Below are 16,141 nucleotides of genomic sequence, written 5' to 3' on the forward strand. Positions count from 1 at the left end.
AAACGACGTGAACCCCTCCAATTGGAAGTGTAGCTCACTGTTATTTACTAGCACGCCTAATGCGGTAATATCCAAAACACAACAGCGTCATAAACTACTACCACGTGACCCTAACGCGTTACTCCAGACGCGATCTGGTCCCTGAACAAGGGGGCAAAGACGTCACCCACCGACATCCACATATCGATCACAAAAAGGTTCAAGCCCAAGCACAAGCCTTAGACTTAGAGGACCTGCAGCTGGAGCTATTCCAAAGGCGACCAAAGGGGCCAGTTGGCTCTGACTTTACCTCGTCTTTGCCCCATCCCTCAACTTACTTACCTCCACTACCGTGATCAACCCCGCTACTCTTTGTTTCATACCATTTCGTCTTATCGATATTCCTCATCCGTCGACTTCAGCCTCATGGCTTCGCCAAACCGCCCATCGCTGTCGGTTCGGCGGCAGTCTTCCGCACGGAACCTCAGACAGCCCGAACATGACGACTTGACTCAGTCTTTGAACCAACTCTCTATCTCAACCTCGCCCGGCCGAGCTCCGTCCCGCCTCTCCTCCGAACCAGCGTCTCCCTTCCGCCCATCGGGTCGTCGCACTTCACAGTCGCCCGCACCAAATGCTCGAGCTCTGTCCCGTAGCCCGTCCCGGAGCCGCGAAGCTTCTCGGGACACACCCACACTACTACGAAAGGCGTCTATGAATTCGTTGCGCTCCTCTAATGGTATCGGCCCCGGTTCGACCCCTTCGAGACGTTCTAGCGTGGTGCATCATATATCACCAACTCAGGCCAAGTCGCCTCTATCATCTACTCCTCCTGTGCTGGAGAAACCTCGACCAACTGCGATTTCCATTGCACATGACAATCTGAGCGACGAGCTGCAGGCGCATCATGGCGCAACATCCACTCGCCCAACCCAGATGATCGTAGTGCTAAACGATGCCGTCTATGGACATCGCTTCTCCCGACCCCGAACTTCTCGTGCCGCTCTTAGTACTATCGTCGAACGTCCAGAAAGAATTAAGGCTGCCGTGTTGGGTATATCTGCAGCGTATGTCCGCTTGGGTGGAAGACACTCTGAAGGCGAATATCCACTTCACCCAAAGAGAGAGGCTGAGGATATCCATGGCATTCCATTCCGGATACAGAAGACGGAACGTAGACTTTCTCTCTTGTCACCAGCTGTAGTTAATGTGCATGGGACAAAATGGATGGAAGAGCTCAAGATGATGTGTGATGCAGCCGAATCGAAACTTGCAATGGGGGGAAAGGAACTACAGAGGCCACAGATGAACAGAGGGGCTGAGAAAGCTGACAAGTTCCACGAAGGCGATCTCTACCTTTGCTCAGAGTCTCTGAACGCCATGGAAGGTGCTCTGGGAGCTGTTTGCGAAGCCATCGACACTGTTTTCGGTCCCGGACCTCAGCGGGCCTTCGTTGGCGTGCGACCTCCCGGTCATCATTGTTCCGCCTCCTATCCTTCGGGCTTCTGCTGGGTCAACAATGTTCATGTTGGTATCATGCATGCGGCTCTGAACCACGGGCTCACGCATGCTGCTATCATTGACTTTGATCTTCACCATGGTGATGGTTCTCAAGCTATTACATGGCAGCACAATTCTCGAGGAAACAATGCTGCCAAGAATGCGGCAGCATGGAAGAAGTCTTCAATTGGCTACTTCAGCTTGCACGACATCAACTCGTATCCGTGTGAAATGGGCGACGAAGAAAAGGTTAGGAGCGCCAGTATCTGTATCGACAATGCACACGGACAGACAGTTTGGAATGTCCATCTGGAGCCTTGGAAGTCCGAGGAGGAATTCTGGAAACTCTACGAGACCAGGTATATTGTGCTCTTGGACAAGGTTAGAAACTACCTCAGGAACCAGGCGGAGCGATTAAGAGAATCAAACTTGCCTCCAAAGGCTGCCATCTTCTTCTCTGCTGGCTTTGATGCCAGTGAATGGGAGAGCGCAGGAATGCAGCGTCACAAGGTCAACGTGCCGACAGAGTTCTATGCCCGTATTGCCCAGGATGTCGTCAAATTGGCGGCTGAAGAGGGACTTCACGTTGATGGTCGAGTTATCAGCGTGCTAGAAGGCGGCTATAGCGATCGAGCTTTGTGCTCTGGTATCCTAAGTCATCTCAGTGGACTCGCTGGAGATCAAACTTACGCTCAAGAGCCAGACAATGTTGGCCGTCTTGGTGTCGAAATGGGACAGAAGATTGGATGCCTTTCAGGAGAAACGTCATACAGTTTCGAGCAAAAGCCGTCATTGGACTCCGTTCATGCTTACGACCCATCATGGTGGTCGCCATCCCTTTTGGATGAGCTTGAGGCTTTGATGGAGGTTCCAAATGGTCCAGCCAAGAAGCCACAGAGCGCTACCCTCCCAACCTACTTCTCACCAACACAGGCATCAACGGCTAAGGTCTCAGATCCCATCAAGATGCGACGTAGTTTGTCCAATTTGGGTGCGTCTATGATCAGGCCTCCATCACCACCTCCGCCAGAAGTTCCTTGGGCCATTGCAGCCCATGAGCTCTGCAAGCTCCTGATTCCCTCTAGTCGTCAAACCGATAGCTGCAAGCCTGAGGAACTGAATGCAGAGGCAAGTAAAGCGAGACGAGATCGCCAATCAATAATCATGGGCATTGACCCAAACCCTCCTGCTATCTCTTCGCGTCCAACTTCTCGCATGTCTTTACGTGAGAGACGAGCCAAGGCAGCACCTCCTCCTGATCCAACTACTGAAAAGGCACCCACAAGCCGCAGAAGAACAATGGGCGCTGCTCCCATCTCTTCGGACAAGGTTGGTTATAGACTGTCATGTGATGAAGCAAAGCTAACTTCTCCAAAGGCGGTTGCGCGCGGTGTTCCCTCGAGAACGAATAGCGGCGAACCGGCAGTGAGGAGGACCAGTCGTCGTCTTAGTGAGATCCCGCCATCCCTCACAACAAGAGATGTATCACCAGGCGAAGCAGATCAGCCTGAGGTGGTGGAGCACGCTCGTACAGTCCCCAACTCACCCATGGCTACGAAATCTGTTGCCAGCACCAATCCTCCAGTCAAGAAGGCAAGGAATTCTACCGCCCCTCGCAAGGAGCCTGCACCCAGAGCACCTCGGGGTACCAAGAAAGCTACTACTACCGCTGGCCCTTCGCGACCTGCCACAGCTACACAGAAAGCCAAGTCGCCAGCCAAGGCTTCGAAGAAGGACGGTGCATCTGGCATGGGTGGCGATGACATTGACAGCATCACCTCTGGTATGAAGAAGATTCGTATCAACTTGATCACCCAGTCTCAGAAGGACGCCAAAGAGCGAGCTCGCCTTGAAGCTGAGAAAGCTAAGGGCAAAGAATCTTCTATCACATACAAGCCTGCCACAGCATCTTCCAGTACTGAGCACTCATCATCAGCCACTAACCACGATCAAACCTCCGTCAGTGCTTCCGTCGAGACGCAAGACATCTCTCCTACTCAACCTGCACCGGGCAATGCCCGCATCCCTTCACCGCCTACCACTGCCTCTTCGAGCAGAATTATGTCTCCCTCACAAGAGCAATACGCTTTTGAATCCACTGCGCAAGTCACTCAGCTGATGTCTCCTCCCCTGAGTTCTCCTGCCATCCCCTCTGTTTCCGTACACCCTAGCACGGATGCAGATGATATCTTTGTTCCTTACCAACCCGAAGGCCCTGCGCCTGAGCCCGTTGCTCAGAGCGAGCCTTTGAAGTGGCTTCCACCTAACGTACCAACTCCATCTGAGCAAACGCCTGTGGCGACACCTAGCCCGGCCAAGAAGAGCAATCTTTTCCAATACACTTCCGGTATTCCATTTGCCCCTCGCCCGGGACAGGGAGCCAATGAGCCCAAGGCCGCAGAGCAGGGTGTTAAGCCAGAGCCAAACCCGCCGAATCCTATCGAGGAGATTCCCGAGACGCCTCAGCATTAAAGATGCTGCTACTTCTGTTGGACATTTGTTCTTCTGATATATGGCGAATGGCTGTCAGATCTTTCACATCACTGCTCTGGAGAGTAGGATACAAGTGGGAGATGATGCCCGAGTTTTGTTGCCATGGTGTTTCTTTTTCTATCAGAGCTTTACAACACATTCTTCTCATGCCTGGATGTAGTCTTCTTCTTCTTCTTCTTCTTCTTCGCGATACCCTATTCCTCTTCCTTCTGGATCAGACCTCTTCTTGTCTTGCTCTATAGTTCTAGTCCTGTTTAATCTATGACTTTATGGCTTTCTATTCTAAACCAATAGCCCGACCATATGTATCTTTTATGGGAAATTCTCACGGAACGCATTCAGAGGAACACTGACTTCCTCAACAGTAGCTCTCGTCGTTCCATCCACGCCAGAGTTAGGTGTTCTCTTGAGACACCAAACCTCCTTGACGCCCAGACTCTCGAGATAAGTAACTGTTCGGGCATAGTTGGTGGCAACTTGTGCGATACCATGACTGTCATCGCAGAAAGTGAACTTTCCTCCCATCTTAATCCATTCCTGTGACTAGTTAGCTTTTACTCGGGTATATCCCACATGATGAGATGGTGTCAACTTACCTCGGCAATTATCCTACCAGGATAAGGTTCAGCAAGTCCCTTTCTCAGTCCCGCGCTGTTGACCTCAAGCCATCCATCCTGTTCCCTCGCAAGAGCCAGATTTCGCAGAATGCGCTCCCAGACGCCCTTCCACTGCCGAACATCCCGGGCTGGATCCTCGCTCATCAACCGCACGAGATCAAAGTGTCCTACAACGCGCGGGCGCAGCTCCTTAAGCATGCCGTACTGAAGATCGTAGTAATCCTCATAGAGCGATTCTTCGGTCTTGCGACTGCTTGCGTCGCGGGCTGTGGCAAACATCTCCTTGTTGTAGTCAATGGGAGTGTTATGGACATAATGCACTGAGCCGATGAAGTAATCAACGATAGGATGCTCAGCGAGTTTGCGAACGTGTGCTGCGCAGCTTGGACGGATGAACTCAGCCTCAAAGCCAATGAGGATGTGAATTTGTGAGGCATACTCGCGCTGAAGACGTTGAGCTTCCACGAGGTATGCTTCATGACGAGGGGGAAGAGCTTCTAGAGCAGCTTGAGGGTTATCGAGCTGTGTTATGTCAGACAGTGTATGACTGATAAGCTAGATGGTGATACAAACCTCTTCGGGATAGAGATCGCGTAGATCATAGCGAGGCATGTGCTCTGTGAACCCAATGGTCTTGTAACCAACAGAAATAGCATGTTTGACAATATCTTCGAGTTGGTCTTTGGCATGGCCAGGGCAGAACTCGCCAGAATGTGAGTGTAATGTAAACGCCATGATATGTTGAATTGCGTATTAGACTGCGATGTGAAGATGAAAAGAAAAGATGGAGAAAGAGGAAGACAAACACGAATCTCAGGTCACCAAATGCTTTTTAATTTGAAATTAGCATCATCAGGAGTTACCATGTAAACGAGTGGTTGAGTTTTAAAGACTCATCAATTTCAAGACGCTTCAAACTTGATAAATCCATGGCTAAAGCTGGGCAGAGTCTCCACAATTCCCCAGTTTCTGGTTACTCAAATAGGCTTATTTTCAACACATGCACGAATACTCGATCACTACTTGCCAAGACATTTCCGAGCCTTGGAGAGCTTGCACTTTTGCACTTCGTGTATTTACAAGATGATGCACCAATTTTAGCCCCTGACAAGTTCATGTACAGTTGTAGATATACCAACAAGTTCATGATTCCCAACCAATCGCTTCCTTCCAACGCCACGCATTCCCGAAATCCACTAACCAAGACTAAATAATTCAAGATCTATACCGAGGGTGTCACTCTACGACTTTTCATATGTCGCAACATCCCCGTAAGAGTATACCCCAGGGGCCATACTAATGTATCGCCCAGGAACCAATCCCCCGCTCTTATCAGCACTTGTTTGCGAGACCATTGGTGGTCTCGCTGCTTTTCCTTCGTCCTGCACGATCCCGATACCGTAGCTTCGGGTTCCCGCGGCCCCCTTGCTCCACCCAAGATGGAACGTCCTTCGACGAAGGCATCGCGCTAAATCGTCATCTTCCATCCATTCTGCTCCGTCTGGTAAGCGCCACCACAGTGTTGAGTCTGCAAGAAGACTTGCTTGAGCGGCAATACTACCAGGGCTCTTGGTCAGAGTCCCACGAGATGCCGTACGTAGCGAAAGGAGTCCGAATGCGAGCGTAAAGCCTAGTAACCCGATGAGGACAAAGGTTTGCACACTTCCTTGCATCAGACGCGGGAGAACATAATCAACCGAGGCTGGAATATCGGTTGGAGAATCATCACGAGCACGGAGCTTAGATGAAAAGGGCTGTCGTATCAAGTCGCTATTGATTGCCTGCGCGGCAAGGATTCCATGCAGTTGGCGGATGGCTTGAGAAACTGAATTCTGTCTCTCAGGCATCGCAATACGCTCTAAAGTTGTTTGTAACCTTGAGAGCACCAAAGTACGGAAGAATGCATCGAGTCCGTTCATGGTTTTGTTATCAGCGCCAACGTTATCAAGTGCTTCATAAACACTCGTGATATCCGCCGTCACATCCGAAGGCGTCTCACTCGATGCATTCACAATGGGGATAGCATTCAAGTTGATGTACAGGTCCTCAGTGCGGAATGTTGTCAAGACATCAACCTCGACAACCGATTGATTGCACATCATGACAGAAATCATACCGTCATCTGAACAGCTACCCCAAATATACTTGATGGAGTATTTGGAGGAGAGTTGTGAGCATGAAGACGCAACAAGTGCAGTTCGAGATTGATCAGATCCGCAGATGGGTTGCTTCGTGGATCCTCCCAATGGTACACATTGCCAATCCACACCCTCACCTCCATACAGAGATATCGTCTCGCAGGTGAGCTTGCCCCTGAGGCTCGGGACTTTGGCCACAAGCTCCGTGTTTGGAAGTGGCCACTCGCTTGGGTGATCGACAAGCGAAACCGCTGGAAGAGCGACATCCTCCCATGTCCATCTCGGGTACTTGGGAGTTTCTCTCAGGAGCACATTTTCGATTGTATCGCTGTCGATGGCGGTGCTCAACGATTTAGTTGTCGATACAAACTGCGACTCTGGTCCAAGCTCCAGGTTGGCCCTTTGTGCCATCTGGGCAACAGCAAACAGTCCCGCAGTAAAGATTGGCATCAACCAGCCAAGCATCGAAGTGCATTTGGCAAGGAAAACGGCCCAATCTTGGTTCTTCATGGCCTTTCCAGCTGTACGCAAACCAAACTCGTTCATGTACGTCAGCCCCAAAGACTCCTGAAATCGGCATTTCGAGTTGGTGAGCTTCAAGAACGGGGCCAGGCGTCGGTTGTCGATATCGATTCGGGTCCAGAAGACGGCGAGAGCGGCAAAAATTATGGTTGGTAGACAGGTCCAAACAATGAATATGCTATCATCGACTTCTAGGCCATTTTCATTGCCTTTCAAGTTATAAATGACACAGATTCCAACAATCAACGCAACAGAAGTAGCAATACTGATGAGCTTGGTTCGGGTGACTTGTGTCCATGGCTGGTATGTCCCCGTGGCCTCCTCAGGTCGGTTGGAAGGGTTCATGCCTAGGGCACCACTTCCTCCGCCATGTTGTCTCAGCTGAAACATTTCCTCGGGTCGACGTCCGGGTTGTGTGAGTTCTGTCGTATACCATGAGCCTGCCAACCTACCAGCAACAGCATTCATATCTGCATGTCCAGTTCCGGATAGTCGTGAGAGAAATTGCTGGCTACTTGTTAGGAGTGCCGCAGTTCCGGCGGGAGAAGTAGGGTCTCGAGGCGCAATACCTCGAGGCGATGGCGCATGATACAACATAGGAAGAAGGACGCCAGAGATGATGAGGAAGACGCCAACCATAGCATGTAGAACGCCAAGCCTGGCTCGGAGTCTGGTAGTGCTGTCGACATAAATTTCAGCGTGAAAGACGGCAGTAGAAAGAACGATCTGAGCACGCAGGAGAAGCTTGATAACGATAGATGCAACGACGAGATGGTGGCGGTTTCGAAATGCTTTAGTTAATGCTTGAAAGCTCCCAAGGCTAGGATAGTCGAGTAGAATAGTTCGGTGAGCTTGCTTGCGGCGAGTTTCGTCAACAGTCGTTGGTCGGCGATCGAGAACAATCCATGGCATATAAAGCAATGCTTGAGCTTCGACTCGTGCCCATAGGATGGCCATAATAGAAACAACTTGGTATATGTGAGCACTTAGACGGACGAAGATCCCAACCACACAGAGTAAGGACCCTGACGATCACTCACCAACAACGGGTCCAAAAGTCCACAGACCCTTGAGGCTGCTGTCAACTTCATTATTGGAAAGCCACCACATCACTACCTCGCCAATTACAGCCAACATTATGGACGCGCTAATGAATATGCTGGTTACTCTTCGGCGCAACCACCAAGGTCTCCAGCCATTGTTGAGGGAGACCTCTGTAGCATCTAGATTATCGGTTCCACGGCTTGCATCGCCCCACGATCCAGGTGTATGAGGCGGCGTGTCAAAGTAAGGCGTCTCGAGAACTGTTTCCATCATATTTGATGCCTTGGTCGATAGTCGAGGGTCTGTGGCGGCTGTTGCTCCAGACATGCGCGGCGAGCTGAAGCCATCGCTGGTAGGAGAATTAGGGAATTGCCCCCTCTGTAGTGGACCTGGACTCGGCGGGTAGAATGGACTGAGAGGAAAGCCAGGACTCGAGGGACTGTTGAGAGATTGGAAACTGGCTGGACTGCGCGGACTTGAAGGGCTCCTCGGACCAGGTGATACCCTTGCGATGGGCGGCGAGAGAAGAGGTTGAGGAATTAGACGGGCTGTAGAGTTGGTAGGCTGTGAGGAAGGATGTCGGATATAACTAAGGCCGGATGATGATGCTGTATATCTAGAGTCGTCGTACGGACCAACAACGATCTTGTCGCGATCGGCGTCAGACGGTGGCATACCCATGGAATTCCATGGTACAGCCATGTTTTGTCACTGCAGTGACTGAAGACCTATTAAGAGAAAGAGGAGAGTGAGAGAGGCTAAGTTAGGCCAGAAGCCTCAAGACATGATCCATATGGTGAACCTCGAGATGTGAGGTTATTCGGTGATTAATAGTTGGTGATGATTAACTGTAGAAACGAATGAAAGTATGAAACGAGCGTGGGTAGTAATCGAGAGAATGGACAAGGTAAAAAAGGAAGGAATTAGGAATACATCAAGATATCAGAGGAAAGGAAAGAGCAAACGTCAGTCAGTCAGTCAGTCTAAATCGGCTCGTTGTTGCCGCGCCACGCCACTCTAGATCCTTTCGACCTACAAATACTACCTCCCCTCAAAAAGTCACAGTCACAACCTTCACGCCAAATAATGCATTTACATATTCAACTTAAGCGCCGCATTCTGGTGCTATATTGGGTCGATAGTCTCTGTATCCTCGTCCATAAACTGCTCTCAACCCCTGAAAAGGGCCCCTCACCTCCACCATCCGCGTACAAGAGCTTACATGCCATGTGCAAGAGGAGCAGTGCAATGCGACTCTAGCAGGATAGAACCAAACTAGTATTAGACAAGCTGACACTCACTAACAGGCTGATCTGATCGTTCTCTTCAGTTCAATTCAGTTCAGCTCGGCATCTCCATCTTCAACTGAATCAACCGTCCAAGGCTTACGCCATCAAACTTTTGGTCCACCGTTATAACCGCGCCGTTACCTGATCTAACTACGGTACCTGCAGACTCGCTGAGCTAGCATCGTGAAAGCAAATCATTCATCGAAACCTAGACTGGTCTGATATCCCCTCTTCTTATTCTAGCTCACTGCCCCCCCAGGCTCATAGAGGAGAAGCCGGAGTAGCCAAGCTTCGCTTCTTGTCTAGAACTCTTAGATTCAACTGTCTCCGGCGCTTGGCTTTTTCTCAACTCCAAGAGTCCAATATAACTATGTTATCCTTTTCTCCCACTTTCCTTCTTTTACCATTAATAACTTTTTCGATAGTTTGTGACGCCACGCGTCAAAATCTTCAAGACGGCCCCTGAACTCCGGATGAACGCAATGGGTTGCTAGTATTTATCAAGTTAGTAAAAGGAGACGAGAGGAACAAAAGAGAGCAAAAATCTCCGTAGTCTGCCCACGCAAGGTCAAGAAGCAGCTAAGGGCATCGACAGGGAATATAATATATCATGCGAGATACAGGGTTTGCACATGATGAGTCTGGACTCATCTTGATAATCAACCTGACCTGGCTTGACAAGCCTGAATCCAAGAAGAGACGAGACAATGCTCCCAAGACTGAGAATCGAGTCTAACCAACCCCTGTCCTTGACCCCCAGTCCCCGAGCGCCGCACCGTTGGCGCCGTCGCCGTAGCGTGGCCGACCGTCAGGGTTTAATGCAAGGGGAAATTACTCTTTCAACAAGTCAATCGCCACATGCGGGAAGCCCGCTGCAAATGTCTTAGAAGCTCCGTCAAAAGACGCTCATTTACACATGAAAAGTCTATTAGCGATAAAGTTGTACGTCACCAGGTATAGCTCAGCCAAGGATCATTCCATTAGACAGAGATCACGTAAAAATGGCCGTGATCAGCATGCAGACCATCTCGTCCGAGCAATCCGCGCCCAATAGACTCGGCATATCAGCCTTATCTAGACAACGATGTAACCTCTCAACACACCAAACCTGGCAAGCTGCACGCCAAAGGGGGATCGCGAGCATCACGGTAGTGACATGGCCTAAATATGCACGCAAGATCATAGATGATTGTCACGTTTAATCAAGTGAGCTGAAGCTACTGTAAGACAGGACAGACTAGTCAATGTTTGGAGATATCAATACGAACATTTGTATGAGACCGGCAAGACAGAGCATTCACAAGTATCCATTTCTTTCTTTAATTGGATTTCTTTGGTTTCTAACGTTTTGAAAAGTCTGAACAACACCACCGCTTCCCATCGCTCTCCTCAGAAGTGATAAAAGGCATACAAGTCATGGACCAAACACACCTAAAATAGTCCTGTTATATACAAGTTGACATGTATCCTATCATCCAGAACCTGCTCTCATTGTCTGCTGTCCCGTCCCGAAACGCCTGTCTAGATAGCCAAGCTTTTCACCTTCTCCCCGTTATCCCTTGCCTCGCCGTCCCTCCTCTTACACATGGACAACTCAATTCCTCCACGACAAGATACAATAAACAATGACAAGAGAAAAGAAAGGTCAAGAGCATTAAAAAAGGTTGGCCAGGTCGCCAGGATGGAGCCGAACGAATAAGTAAAAGGGACGTGGGGGCTCTACCCCTTTGGAGGCGTTAGGCGTGAGGGGAAAATGATGTAGGGCCGGGGCAGCCGACCTGTAAGTCTATAATGAAGAGCAAGGCACATGCCGCATCGTCGTCTCAACATGAAGAGAGAGCATGGTGAAAGGAAACATTTCGAGTTGGGGTTGCTCATGTCGAGCGATTTTCGTAGTGACTAGCTGATCACCGCGTCGTAGTGGTAGGAGTAGTCATCACAATCCACCTGAAGGGTATCGAAGTGTTTAAAAAAAGAAAAATGGTGCACTGGTGAAAAGGTATAGATTTTTTTGGTGTATGGTTTTAAGGCGATCAGCCGTCTGGGCATGATTTGGATCAGTTCCATCCAAGAGAGTTCTCAGCAGCAACAGGCGCAGAAATGTACGCTGTTCGTGCAGAGTTGCCCATACCACTGCGTCCACTGCCATGGCTGTCACGGCCGCCAGGACGGACCTGGCCTTGCTCAGCATGTGTTGCGCCATATGCTGAGAAGTCACGGCTCATCAAAGCACCTCCCATGAGAGCAGGGCTGCCGTTACCGGTGTACTGCATCTCAGAAGAACGCTGGCTGCTGCCAATGGAACTAGCACGGCGATGGCCCAGTTGCTTCTTGCGCTTGTATCGTCGGGCGACCAAGAACATAGCAGCACCGTACATGACACTGAGACCAACGGCACCAACAGCAATACCAGCAGTGGTGGCCTTCTGCTTAGCAGACTTGTCACCCTCGCCACTGTTACCAAAGACATCGCGGTTGCCACTGTTGCCATCATCCGAGTTACCATTGTCGGTGTTGTTGTCGGTATCCGAGTCACCAAAGATGTCGATCTTGGTGTTGATGACGGAGGTCAGATTACGGACGATCTCAAGATCATTGTTGTACAATGGGGAGTTGGGGGTAATGAGATCAGCCTGGAGACTGTCGATCATGTTCTCGGGATAATGGATCTTGGCGAGAGCAGTGATGTATCCCCACTGGGACTGTGTGTCAAGAGGAACAATCTTGCTAACAAGAATGCGGTCCTTGGAGAAGCCACCAGCATCAGCAAGACCCTTGGGGAGGTATTTGAAAAGCTGAGCAGCTGCGACAGTGTTGCGAGCCAGGAACTTGTAGTTGAAAGGGAACAAGAAACCCAGCTGGATGGGAACAGAGCCTTCAGGGATAGGCTTGTTGGGGTCGTTAGGAAGGATCACACGGGGAATGTTAGCAGGAAGTCCGGTGGAGGTTGAGGTCTCAGTTGGCTGCGAAGGCGCAGCGGGGATAGACGTAGGCTCGAAGACAATGGTGGTAGGTAGCCAGTTGTTGGTGTTGGTGAGGGTGGCAGTAGGTCGGATGCTGGTAACAGGAACAGCAGCTGTAGGAACCAGAGTAGTAGGCTCAGGCTCAGGCTTGGTCTCGGTTTCAACAGGAGGCTGCGAAGTGGGCGCAACTGAGGGTTGCTCATCTGTGGGGGCAACAGCAGAGGTCTGCTCGCCTTCGGACGCAGGAGCGCTTTGAGTCTCAACGCCAGTAGCGGGCTTGGTAGGCTCAGCGGTGGCAGTGCCGTTGGTCTCCGCATCAGTCTCGGTGGCAGGGCTGCCGGTAGGAACAGAGCCAGAAGCTGTGTCAACAGGCTTGGTGGCAGGCTCGGTAGCGGGTTCAGTGGCAGGTTCAGTGGCGGGCTCAGTAGCAGGCGCTGTTGTGTTTCCTGAGGGCTCATTGGTGGCATCTCCAGTAGGGACAGCAGTTTGGGTGATGTTTGTTGGCTCCTCAGTGTTGATATCGGTAGGCTCGGGGGCACCAGTGGTCTGAGGCTCGCCCGTAACATTAGGAATAGTCTCAGTTCCGTTGATAGGCTCGCTGGTGGGCTCGGGCTTAACATCGATACCAGATGTCACCTCAGGCACAGTTGTGTTAGGAGCATCAGTAGGTCCAACACTGCCGGTTTGGGGGAACTTGGTGTTAGGGTCAAGGAATGAAGTAAGATCCGGGGAACCACTTTCGGACTGTTCAGGGGGAGAAACGGTTGTAGGAATCACAGGCGAAACAGTGACCGGGCTTGAGGGATCAGGAACAGCAGATGTGACATCAGTAGGAACAGGAAGGATATCGGTAGGATCGGGCAGAATGCTGGTAGGAATGAGCTCAGGAGGGCCAGTAGTCTCAGGCTCGGTTGAAGGAGCAGCGGAAACAGTCTGCTCAGAACCATTGGGGGCAGCAGAGGTAGGCTGGCTGTCCACAGGAGCTGAAGATTCCTCAGGAGCTGTGGTCTTGACATCAGGCTGGTTGGGCAAGACGGAGCTGAGAAGAGTCTCAACGGGATCAAGGATACCGTCCTTGGAAGTCTCACCAGCATTGGGGGCAGCGGTGGTCTTGTCAGCGGGAGGGCTAAAGGCTGGGAGAGTCTGGCCATCAGTTTCAGGCTTAGAGTTGTCACGCTGAGGCTCCTTGGTGGGTGTTCCGGTCTCCTCGGGTTGAGAGATAGACTCAGTCTGGTCAGGGGTAGGGTCCTTGGTCTTGTTGTCGGCGGGATCAGCAAGAACCGAAGACAACAGAGTCTCGACGGGATCGAGCAGGCCCTTGGTAGTGGGAGCAGGCTTCTCCACAGCTGGGCTTGTCGTCTCCGGCTCAGCGGGCTTAGCGGTCTCGGTCTCGACGGGAGCTGGCTGAGTCTCCTTCTTGCTGTCGGTCTTGGCTGGCTCAGCCTTCTTGGTCTCGGTGTTGACTGGCTTAGGCTCTGTGGTCTTGGAGTCGGCAGGATCAGCAACAACCGAAGAAACAATGCTCTCAACGGGGTCCAACAGTCCTTCCTTAGTGGTCGGAACCGCAGCAGGCTTAGTCTCTTCAGGCTCAGTCTTGGGCTTCTCAGTGGTTTCAACTGCTGGCTCCTCGGTCTTGGTCTCAATAGCGGCAGGCTTAGTCTCCTTCTTAGGGTCGGAAGCAACGGGGAGCACGGATGTCAAAATGCTCTCGACCGGGTCAAGAAGGCCCTTAGTAGCACTGGGCTTCTCAGTCTTGGACTCGACTGGCTTCTCGGTCTTGGTTTCAACGACAGCGGGCTCGGTCACGGTCTCGACGGGGACAGGCGCCTCGGTCTTAGTCTCGACGACTGGCTTCTTTTCAGGAGTCTTGACAGATGAAGGTTCCTCGGCAGCAGGTGCCGTGGTAGCTGCGGGCTTCGTCTCCTCCTTAGGCTTCTCAGTGGTAGCAGGTTTGGCCTCGACGTCGGAAGTAGCAGCAGGCTTCGTCTCCTCCTTCTTCGGTGCCTCGGTCGAAGGCTCCTTGACCGCAGCTGCTGTCGTCTTGGCGGGTTCAGCGGGCTGGACTGCTGTCTTTGATGTGACGATACCACTGGGGGCTAGGAGAATGCCAGTATCGGCTTCTGTGGGAGCGTCGGTAGAGACAGCAGGTTCGGTGGTCTCGGGGAGGGCCTCGCTTGTTGTTGGCTGAATGATGAGAGCAGGGGCGCTGGCACTAGGTCCAGACTTCTTGAAGCCCAGAGGTAGTGTTGGGTCGAAGTTAATGCCATCCTCCTGGCTCGCTTGTTTTCGGCTGTTCTTGTCAATGAGGCTCTTGATGAATGAATCAGCAGGCTCCCGCCTTTCTATCACAGGAGCTGGTTGGTTCTCTGGGGCGACTGGAGCATTGTTCTTGACTTGTCGAGGGATGTACATGCGCGGTCGGTTTGCTTCGACAACAGACGAAGAGGCCAAAGCCAGGGCAACAATGAAGTTCTTTGCGTGCATTGTTGATACTGTTTGGTGATTGAGACTGAGTATTTACAGTGTTGAGGATCGAATTGGGGGGTGATGAGTATGCTGAACCTATTGTCAGATTGAAGCTTTCGGTCTCTATATCGCCAGACTCACTGTCAGGAATAAGTTTCAGCGAATGTACTTGACTATTAGGTCAACGAGTGTAATCTGTTTAGTGGTATTAGTCGTCGTTCCGTGCCATGATCAGATGTGTAATCCGGCGTCCACCCTCTTCTTCATCACATTATTCCTTCACACAGATGTCGAAACCCAGAATACCACAACCATACAACACGTAATAAAAGTCCAACTCACATATAGTTTGCGTAGAGCGTATGTATATGCGATTCCAAAATCAATTCAAAAGAGTGACTGACGAAATATCGTCAAATGTGATTCAAAACAGACGCGTGTCGTTCAGATTAGGATCCGTTACAAGTCTCTTCCTTCAGGTATCGTAGTCTTGGCAGATTGTCGGTTTGGCGAGGGATATTATTAAATCAATCGTTACGTCGACATTTGCTGATTAGATTGCTAGAACCTCCAGAGGTCCTACTGGCAGCCAGACTCCGTTCGGGGTAGGTGAAAGGAGTGTGAGGGAATCAAGTCGTAAACGGGTCTCGCGAGGGATCGGCTTGCAGACGCAGAAGCGCTGTCGAGAATCGAAAGTGACGGTCGACGACGCCTTTGATGCTTGTCGATTGGAGGTGAGGTCGGTGTGGAGAGAAAACGAGGGAAGGGGAAGGAGAGTAAAGATATGTAAGTACTAGATGTAAGAAAAGGCTGGAGAAAAGAAGGGACAGCGACAGGGCCAACGAGCGAGTGAGCAAGTACAGTCAGTAACCAAGCAGGCAATGGAAGGAAAGGAAGGAATGAAGGCGAATGGGGAGATGGGAAGGGCATGGAAACACGACAGGGACAAGGGGACGAGGATCAAGGGGGTGTGACCCAGGACCACCAACATCAACACCAAGCACCGAGCATGGGTCCACCGTCCATGTGGATGAGAGAGGATCAGTCAGTCAGTGAGCCACTGAGTGCAGATGCCCTGAACTGAACTGGGACTGAGATGCACCTAACTCAAGATGGATAGTGAGCGGGCA

At 51.1% G+C, this 16,141-nt stretch overlaps 4 protein-coding genes across 5 annotated transcripts; 1 reads left to right on the forward strand and 3 right to left on the reverse strand.

Moving 5' to 3' along the window:
- The first annotated feature begins 130 nt into the window (after positions 1-130).
- FOIG_05025 (histone deacetylase HOS3) lies at positions 131-4,590 on the forward strand. The gene is made up of 2 exons (XM_031203398.1): positions 131-2,808; positions 2,857-4,590. The coding sequence occupies exons 1-2, from the start codon at positions 406-408 to the stop codon at positions 3,949-3,951; spliced, it is 3,498 nt and encodes a 1,165-aa protein (XP_031066977.1). The 5' UTR covers positions 131-405; the 3' UTR covers positions 3,952-4,590.
- On the reverse strand, positions 2,891-5,517 carry FOIG_05026 (histidinol-phosphatase (PHP family)). Its single transcript, XM_031203399.1, has 3 exons — positions 5,163-5,517; positions 4,569-5,111; positions 2,891-4,509 (listed from the first exon to the last, which is right to left on the reverse strand). Exons 1-3 carry the CDS (start codon positions 5,322-5,324, stop codon positions 4,285-4,287), a joined length of 930 nt encoding a protein of 309 aa, XP_031066978.1. The 5' UTR covers positions 5,325-5,517; the 3' UTR covers positions 2,891-4,284.
- A 14-nt stretch (positions 5,518-5,531) lies between these two features.
- On the reverse strand, positions 5,532-10,206 carry FOIG_05027 (uncharacterized protein). The gene is made up of 2 exons (XM_031203400.1): positions 8,290-10,206; positions 5,532-8,217 (listed from the first exon to the last, which is right to left on the reverse strand). Exons 1-2 carry the CDS (start codon positions 8,993-8,995, stop codon positions 5,831-5,833), a joined length of 3,093 nt encoding a protein of 1,030 aa, XP_031066979.1. The 5' UTR covers positions 8,996-10,206; the 3' UTR covers positions 5,532-5,830.
- Positions 10,207-10,799: 593 nt separating this feature from the next.
- FOIG_05028 (uncharacterized protein) lies at positions 10,800-16,036 on the reverse strand. Of its 2 annotated transcripts, XM_031203402.1 has the most exons (3): positions 15,354-16,036; positions 15,153-15,206; positions 10,800-15,101 (listed from the first exon to the last, which is right to left on the reverse strand). In XM_031203402.1, the coding sequence occupies exon 3, from the start codon at positions 15,027-15,029 to the stop codon at positions 11,640-11,642; it is 3,390 nt and encodes a 1,129-aa protein (XP_031066981.1). In that variant the 5' UTR covers positions 15,030-15,101; positions 15,153-15,206; positions 15,354-16,036; the 3' UTR covers positions 10,800-11,639. The 2 variants fall into 2 exon arrangements, with proteins under 2 accessions (XP_031066981.1, XP_031066980.1); XM_031203401.1 differs by having other exon boundaries at positions 10,800-15,206.
- Between the last annotated feature and the right edge of the window lie 105 nt (positions 16,037-16,141).

The sequence above is a fragment of the Fusarium odoratissimum genome (assembly GCF_000260195.1).
Source record: "Fusarium odoratissimum NRRL 54006 unplaced genomic scaffold supercont1.6, whole genome shotgun sequence".
NCBI classification, from domain to species: domain Eukaryota; kingdom Fungi; phylum Ascomycota; class Sordariomycetes; order Hypocreales; family Nectriaceae; genus Fusarium; species Fusarium odoratissimum.

Bases quoted from the DNA above. Each gene is read 5' to 3' on its own strand.
- FOIG_05025 (XM_031203398.1), top strand. From the start codon at position 406: ATGGCTTCGCCAAACCGCCCATCGCTGTCGGTTCGGCGGCAGTCTTCC. The intron at 2,809-2,856 runs GTTGGTTATAGA...ACTTCTCCAAAG, and splicing joins CTCCCATCTCTTCGGACAAG to GCGGTTGCGCGCGGTGTTCC.
- FOIG_05026 (XM_031203399.1), bottom strand. From the start codon at position 5,324: ATGGCGTTTACATTACACTCACATTCTGGCGAGTTCTGCCCTGGCCAT. The intron at 5,112-5,162 runs GTTTGTATCACC...GACATAACACAG, and splicing joins GCGATCTCTATCCCGAAGAG to CTCGATAACCCTCAAGCTGC. The intron at 4,510-4,568 runs GTAAGTTGACAC...AACTAGTCACAG, and splicing joins CTGGTAGGATAATTGCCGAG to GAATGGATTAAGATGGGAGG.
- FOIG_05027 (XM_031203400.1), bottom strand. From the start codon at position 8,995: ATGGCTGTACCATGGAATTCCATGGGTATGCCACCGTCTGACGCCGAT. The intron at 8,218-8,289 runs GTGAGTGATCGT...ACATATACCAAG, and splicing joins GACTTTTGGACCCGTTGTTG to TTGTTTCTATTATGGCCATC.
- FOIG_05028 (XM_031203402.1), bottom strand. From the start codon at position 15,029: ATGCACGCAAAGAACTTCATTGTTGCCCTGGCTTTGGCCTCTTCGTCT.